Source organism: Pterocles gutturalis, unplaced genomic scaffold (genome assembly GCF_000699245.1).
Source record: "Pterocles gutturalis isolate BGI_N339 unplaced genomic scaffold, ASM69924v1 scaffold12842, whole genome shotgun sequence".
Classification (NCBI taxonomy): Eukaryota; Metazoa; Chordata; class Aves; order Pterocliformes; family Pteroclidae; genus Pterocles; species Pterocles gutturalis.
The window spans coordinates 4,114-11,537 of NW_010112933.1; the positions used below are offsets into that span (position 1 = coordinate 4,114).

Here is a 7,424-nt window from a genome sequence, read left to right on the forward strand (position 1 = left end):
AGCTGATCTTTAAAGGTGCCTTGCAACCCAAGCCATTCTATGATCTGCATGTGCAGGACATTTCTTCCTGTACACTCATTACTGCCAGATAGACCCACCGGGTTGCAGGAGATGGTTTTTCAAAAGACCAGCGAGGTGGCATGGCTATGCCACAGAGAACACACATTTCCCACTGCAGTCCAGCACACTGAGGGCAGGAGGGCAGACAGCACGTGGATGCTTCTCCAGGGTGAGCAGGAGCTTCCCCATTCTGTTTTCCCTTCTCCCAACTGCTGCTGCTAACATGCCTGTTGTGGTTTTGGTTTAGATTACAGCAACACATACAACCTCCACCGGCCTGCTGCAGCAGGGCACACGGGAAAGAAAGAGAGCGGGTTGGTGGGTGGCTCTGCCACCAGCGCCGGAGCAGCCACAGCTCCAGCTGACAGGGCTTCGGACTCGGAGCTCATCAGCTTTTGCTACCTGCACATGCGAGAGCAGAGGAAGGAAAGAGAGAGCAGGATGGATATCAATGAAAACCTGATTTTTTTTGAGGAAACTCGTCCCAGGACCAAATCTGACCCTACTTCCAAAAGCTCTGGCCAAGGCTATAATGGGGCAGCTAACAAGTATGACCCGGATGGCCTCGACCAAGACAGACAGGCGAGCAGGGCCAGAGCGCACACCATAGATACTCACTTGCGGAGCGACACCTTGCACTTCTGCGAGTCCTGCCAAGCCAAAATCAAGAGCCGGCTGGCCTCATGCAAGGGGAGCAAGCCCAGCAGCACCCGGGACAATATGGTGGACTTAATGTCACTTCCCCCTCCTGGTAGTGATGAGGAAGAAGACGAGACTACATCCCTGCTCCCTGCCATTGCCGCTCCTCCTCCTGGCTTCCGAGACAACAGCTCGGATGAGGATGACCCCAAGCGCCGGGCAGCTGCACAGAGCCAGGAGCAGGGCCGACATCTCTGTGGCATCCTCTATGATGAGATCCCTGTCACGCTAATAGACAACGTGCAACCACGGACAGTCCGAGACCATGCCCAAGAGCTGGACGATGCCCTGGTGTCCACTCTGCAGGCACTGGAAGCCCTGGCTGCTTCAGAGGATTGTCCACATCCCCCACCACAGCAGACAGCAGGTATTTCAGTGGCTGTGACTTTCGTTTTTCCTTATAGCCTTTATCGCTATGGTACATCCTTCCCTTTAGTCTTCTTCTCCTATCCTATATGTGATTGTGGAGCAGCTTCTAGTAAAAACTAAGTTGTGGTAACAGGCTCTAGCAGGAAAAGCCAATCTGCTGCTCAGAAGATTTCTAAGAAGCTGAGGTGCGACTCCTCTCTCTGATAGTGGCTGAAGGAGTCTCCTGTATCTGCCATGGTCCACGTGCCACAATGCTGGGGTGATGCACTAACAAACCAGTACTGTGAGCATGAGTACTGTTCCTCCCTGCTCTGACCCCACTCAGCTGGTACCTATGGCCCTTGGTCTTCGCAGGTTCCCACCCAGGTTTTGCAGTGTATGAGCCCTTCACAGGGCAAACCTGCTGTCAGATGGGTGTCTCCAGGACCAGCCTGCTGGCAGCACAGTCCTTTGTCCCCCTCCCTGCCTTGGTTGCCATACTGACTATGGCAAAGTAGCTGTCCCCTGATTTTCCTTCTTGCTCCAGGCAAGTCCCTGTAGCTCTGCTATCACTAACACTGGAAAGCTTTCCAGGACCTTTTCCTGGGCCAAGAGCTCTTGCTGAATTGAGCTAGTAAGCCAGCTCAGTGCTGACAAGTGACCTTGCTTAAAAGCATAAACTCTTAGTTCCAGGAAGTCACTGAAGTTTCTCTGATGGAATGCTGTGTCCTGCATTCCTGGAACCCTCTTGCCACATGGAGTTCCCCTCTCTTCCACATAGCAGTGTAGTGTGAGTTTTGTCAGGGGGTTTTCTTTGTGTCCCTCCTCAGGTCTTATTGTCCTGGCTGCCATCACTCCTGAGTCATCCTTGGATTCTGGCCATGAAACCAACTCTTCAGAGCTAACTGATGTCTCAGAGATGGTCTCTGCTATGAAGCAGCATCAGAATGCAGCCTACTTCCTCGCTCAACACATCAACAAAGAAAACCTCCTGGCCAGAAAGGACTTGCCTTTCCGAATCCAGAGCTGTGCTGCCCAGGCTGTTCTCACCTCACCCTACCCCCTCACCCACCAGGAGCCAAGCCCTTCAATGAAGCCAGCTTTCTCTCACCAAAGCGCCAACCTTATCAGTTGCAAGAACAAACAGGAGCAGCAGCATGCTGAGCAGAGCTACGCCTTGGCTGTCCAGCCGGTGCTGACCCCCCAGCTTAATGAGCAGAACAGGGGGGCTCCAGTGCCAGGCTCAGAATGCAAAGGTGCAGGCCACACAAAAGCTGCCTTTGAGGTATCTCTGCATGCCACAGCAGCCTCGAGCAGGGAGCAGGCACAGGATATACAAGAGACGATGCCCGAAGAGGTCCAGCCAAGCTCCAAGCTCCTCCTGGATCAAAAAAGTGGTGTAACTCCAGCCATCATTTCAGCTGCTCCGCAGCAAGTGGCAAATGCAAAAGGCTTAGCTCCCCAAGTGGTAGCAGCCTCAAAAGGGGGCAAGAACATGAATGGTACATCAGCCAGCAGCAAGCCTTTGAAACTTAAAGGAGGTCCACAAACTGCAGAGACATTATGCAACTGTCAGCAGCAGCAGCAACTCTCTCCGAAGCAGCACTGTGAAGTTTCTCCAAGTCCTAAAGTTGCTCATGGCAGTAAGGCTGAAGCTTTCCACCTCACCTCAGCAGGTGAGGAAATGATGCCTGGTAAGTCTTTTGCTTCTAAAAGCTACCAGCAAAAACTGAGTAGAGATATTGCAGGAAAAGCGAGTGGAGAGCCAGGTCTGAAGGCAGGTGGGGAAGCCACAAGCCTCGTCTTTCAGAAACACACAGCTCCTTCAAACCAAGGACAGAAAATGCAACAGGAAGGTTCAGCCAAAAGCTTAAAAGCTGAGAATCTGCACTCTCCATCACCCAGTAACACTTTCAGGAGCACCAGTGAAGAACCCAAAGGGCCAATCCAGCTGGTGTCCAGATCCGAGAGCCTACAGATCAGCACCATGCCATCCAAAAAAGTAGAAAAAGTCTTGGAGGTGACCCAACAAGATGCTGATTTCCCAGCTAAACCCAAAGCTCCAAAAGCTCCCTTCAGATTGAGGAACCTGTTCTCTGCAACATTTCCAACCCGGCTGAAGAAGGAAACAGATGAGCGGCAGGCCCAGCTGCAGAAGGTGAAGCAGTATGAGCTGGAATTCCTTGAAGAGCTGCTCAAGCCAAAGAGCAAAGGTGACCTCCCACCACAGGAGTATCTGCACCCTCCTGCCCCTGGGCGCTGCAGCTGCCAGCTAAGGAGCAGTCCTGTGCAAAAAGTCCCAGGGATGTCCAGGGAGCAAAGGCGCAGCTGTGACTGCAAGCGAATTTGCAGGGGGGTGAGGCCACCCTCTAACCAGTTGGTAATGCCAGAACTGGAGAGGCGAGAGAGGGACAAAGTTACTGATGACCAGAAGCAGGCAGAAGCCATTAGGTTGACAAGCGTAAGCAGCCCTTCCAAAGGCAAGCGAATACGATCCACAAGTTTAGAGTCCAGAGACTACCGGTCAGATCCAGAGAACAACATGTCCTGTTTGACAACGTGCACTTCCCGGGGGGAGTGCATAGGTGCTCCACACTACAGGAAGCTCTTGCGTCGCTACAGTGTCAGTGAAATAGATAAGACTGATAGGACATCCCTGTCATCTGACATCTACCAGAACATCTATACAACCAAGCAGAAAGGCCCCCAGAAAGAGCCTGAGCCCAGCATCCTTTGTCCTGTTCTGAAGAGCAAAATCCAGGAAGCCTCTGGATTGGGTGACTCCTCCTATGTCCAGATAGCACAGGAGAAAAAGAACCAGAAGGCTTCAGCAGTGTTCTCTGTCCAGGAGGAGATGTATCCAAATCCTGCTGAGCTGCAGGATGAAGACATGGAGGATGAGAAGTGCTGCTCCATCCGGTACTGCTTCTACTACAGGAAATGCGATGTTGCAGATGATGGGAGCGAGAAGGATGAGCTGTCCTATTCCATCCCCATGCAGATACTCCCAGGAATGAAGCTGGACAATCAGATGGTCCCAGTCATGAGCAGGACTCTTCAGGTGCTAGATGCAACAGCCTGCAGCAGTCCCAATGACAGCCAGACCCAGGAAATAGATTTAAGGACCTCCAGTTTTGAGGGGAGCTTGGCAAAGATCAACACCCTTCGAGGCCATGCCTACAGCTTTCCCAATGGGTTTCTGCAAGTGCAGCTGGACACCAATGAGCTCCTGACTATCCTAAGGCAGTGTGTGGTGAGCCCTGACATCCGGGACTGCAAACCTTACATCTCCCAGCTGGCTGAGTACAAGCAAGAGCTCACCCTGAAATTCAAGGAGTTTCGGGCATCCTGCCGCCGCGTGGCAGCCGTTGACAAGAGTCCTACCCACATGCTCTCCGCCATCACGAGCAGCTTCCAGGTGCTAAGCAGCCTCATCGAGACATTTGTGAGGCTGGTGTATGTTGTGCGCTCAGAGTCTCAGCGCCAAGAGCTGCTGACGAAGGTAGAGGAAGTGGTGAGAAACTACACCTTCCTCCTGAAGGCTGCAGAGGAGTCCACGGCCAGAACGCTGAGCCACCAGCAGACAGTGGAGCAGCTCACCCGCCAGTCAGCCACAGTTGCCACTGTCATGAGCACGCTCACGCGCTCCCTAAAGACACTGATCAATAAGTAAGCCAGCTACAAAAATCAACAAGCCAGTGTGTGCTAGGCCATGTGTTAGCGGTTCTCAAATCGCACAGGTCTGGTGTGAAAGTGTGTCTACAGGCCCACATCTACTGGGGTTTGCAGTAGTTGAGACACTCTTTTATCTCTGCAGAATGGATGGTTGCGTTGGTGGTGTTTTTGAAGGGTAAATTCATGCCCTGTTGCAAACTGTGCAACCAGTTCATCAGAGATCTCAAGCTCTGCTTGCTCTCCCATGCTGGCTTGTCAGTGACAGTACTTGGGGGGCACAATCACCCTGTCTCCATGCTAGTTTGGTTTCATGTGGTTTTGGGCCTCACTTGTGCAAAGACCTTTGTCACGATGTGTGGTGAGCCAGTAAGTTAGCAGGAACTAAGCTGAGATCTCCTGGCTTCACTTGGGCAGTTTGGAGACAAAACAGAATCTTGCCACGTAAACAGCTCTTCTGCCTCTAGGGTCTTCCTGGCCCACAAATGCAATGTAATTGGCAGTAGAAGGGATCTCTGGGGTGCAAGTCCCTGCTGCTATGCTAGGGCTTGGGAAGTAGTCCTAGCATGGGCAGGATGCCATAATCCTGGGGCAGAGCTAGGTCACCCTAGCAGGCTCTACTCTCACAGATTAGGCACCAACGCCCTCGTCCTGAGCACAGGTACTGCCTGTGCAAAAAGCAAGGGTTTAATGTGTGCAAGTAGGGAGGATCCAGAAAACTGAAGACCTGTCAGTCTGGCCTCAGTGCCGGTGAAGGTTATGGAGCAGATCATTTTAAGTGCCATCACACGGCACATGCAGGAGAACCAGGTGATAAGGCCCAGTCAGCACAGGTTTATGAAAGGCAGGTCCTGCTTGCCTAACCTGATCTCCTTCTACTACAAGGTGACCCACTTAGAGGATGAGGGAAAGGTTGTGGATGTTCTTTACTTGGACTTTAGTAAAGCCTTTGACACCGTTTCCCACAGCATTCTCCTGGAGAAACTGGCTGCTCATGGCTTGGATGGGTGTATGTGTACTTTTTGCTGGGTAGAAGACTGGCTGGATGGCCAGCCCCAAGGAGTTGTGGCGAACGGAGTTAAATCCAGCTGGCAGCCGGTCACAAGTGGTGTTCCCCAGGGCTCAGTATTGGGGCCATTTCTGTTTAATGTCTTTATCAACGATCTGGACGAGGGGCTCAAGTGCACCCTGAGTAAGTTTGCAGACAACACTAAGTTGAGCGGGAGTGTTGATCTGCTTGAGGGTAGCAAGGCTCTACAGAGGGATCTGGACAGGCTGGATCGCTGGGCCGATGCCAATTGGATGAGATTCAACAAGGTTTAGTTCTGGGTCATGCACTTGGGTCATAAAAACCCCTTCAACGCTACAGGCTTGGGGAAGAGTGGTTGGAAAGCTGCCTGGCAGAAAAGGACCTGGGGGCCTTGGTTGACAGCCGGCTGAATATGAGCCAGCAGTGTGCTCAGGTGGCCAAGAAGGCAAACAGCATCCTGGCCTGTATCAGAAACAGTGTGGCCACAGGACTAGAGAAGTGGTCATCCCCCTGTCCTTGGCACTGGTGGGGCTGTACCTCAAATACTGTGTTCAGTTTTAGGTCCTTCACCACAGGAAGGACACTGAGGTGCTGGAGCAGGTCCAGAGAAGGGCAACGAAGCTGGTGAAGGGTCTGGAACACAAGTCCTATGAGGAACAGCTGAGGGAACTGTGGTTGTTAAGCCTGGAGAAAAAAGAGGCTGAGAGGAGACCTTGTCACTCTCTACAACTACCTGAAAGGAGGTTGTAGCAAGGTGGGTGTCAGTCTCTTTTCCCAAGTAACAAGTGATGGGAAGAGAGGGAACGGCCTCAAGTTGTGCCAGGGGAGGTTTAGATTGGATATTGGGAAAAATTTCTTCACTGAAAGGGTTGTCAAGCATTGGAACAGGCTGTCCAGAGAAGTGGTTGAGTCACCATCCCTGGAGGTATTTAAAAGACATGTAGACATGACGCTTAGGGACATGGTTTAGTGGTGGACTTGACAGAGCTAGGTTAAGAGTTGGACTCAATGATCTTAAGGATCTTTTACAACCTAAATGATTCTTTGATTCTGTGATTCTGTGTTCCCCTTCCTCTGCTGGATGGCTGTGTCCACACTAGAGAGCCTGCAAGGAAGCCAGATTGATCATTGACCATTGCAAGCCAGAAGCAGGGCTAGCAGCTGAGAGGAGACCTATTTCACAAACCTCCAAGGCTCAACCCAAACCCTCTCCTATTTCCTTTCACCATGCCCATTAGAGAGGAACCCCAGATCAGCTTTGTCTGTGAGTCACAGCTTGCCCCTGAGCCAGGCAGTGCTACCGCCATCGGCCAAAGGAGCTGCCCTCCTTGCCAGGGCATTAGGGTCCTTTTCCTGTCTCCATCAGACTGACTGCCATAAGAAGCATTATTTAGTACTGTGTGATGGTTATTTATTTGGAGTTAAGGTTTTTGGATTGTTTTTTTTTTTTCCACTTCCAGGCAAATGTAAAATGATTCCCAATTGCTTCCCTTCACACCTTCCCCTCCTCCTCCCAGTCAAGCTTCTAGACCTAATCAATCAGAGCGCCTTAACTGGTGCTTCCCTGCAGTCACCCACACTGCAAAACAGATCAAAGATAAAAATGCAAGGTTAC

At 51.6% G+C, this 7,424-nt stretch overlaps 1 protein-coding gene across 1 annotated transcript; it reads left to right on the forward strand.

Moving 5' to 3' along the window:
* Positions 1–307: 307 nt before the first annotated feature.
* On the forward strand, positions 308–4,780 carry FRMPD3 (FERM and PDZ domain containing 3; the record flags this gene model as incomplete). Its single annotated transcript, XM_010074258.1, has 2 exons — positions 308–1,126; positions 1,938–4,780. Coding segments are annotated over 2 exons (3,662 nt in total), but the record flags the coding sequence as incomplete, so codon positions are not given.
* Between the last annotated feature and the right edge of the window lie 2,644 nt (positions 4,781–7,424).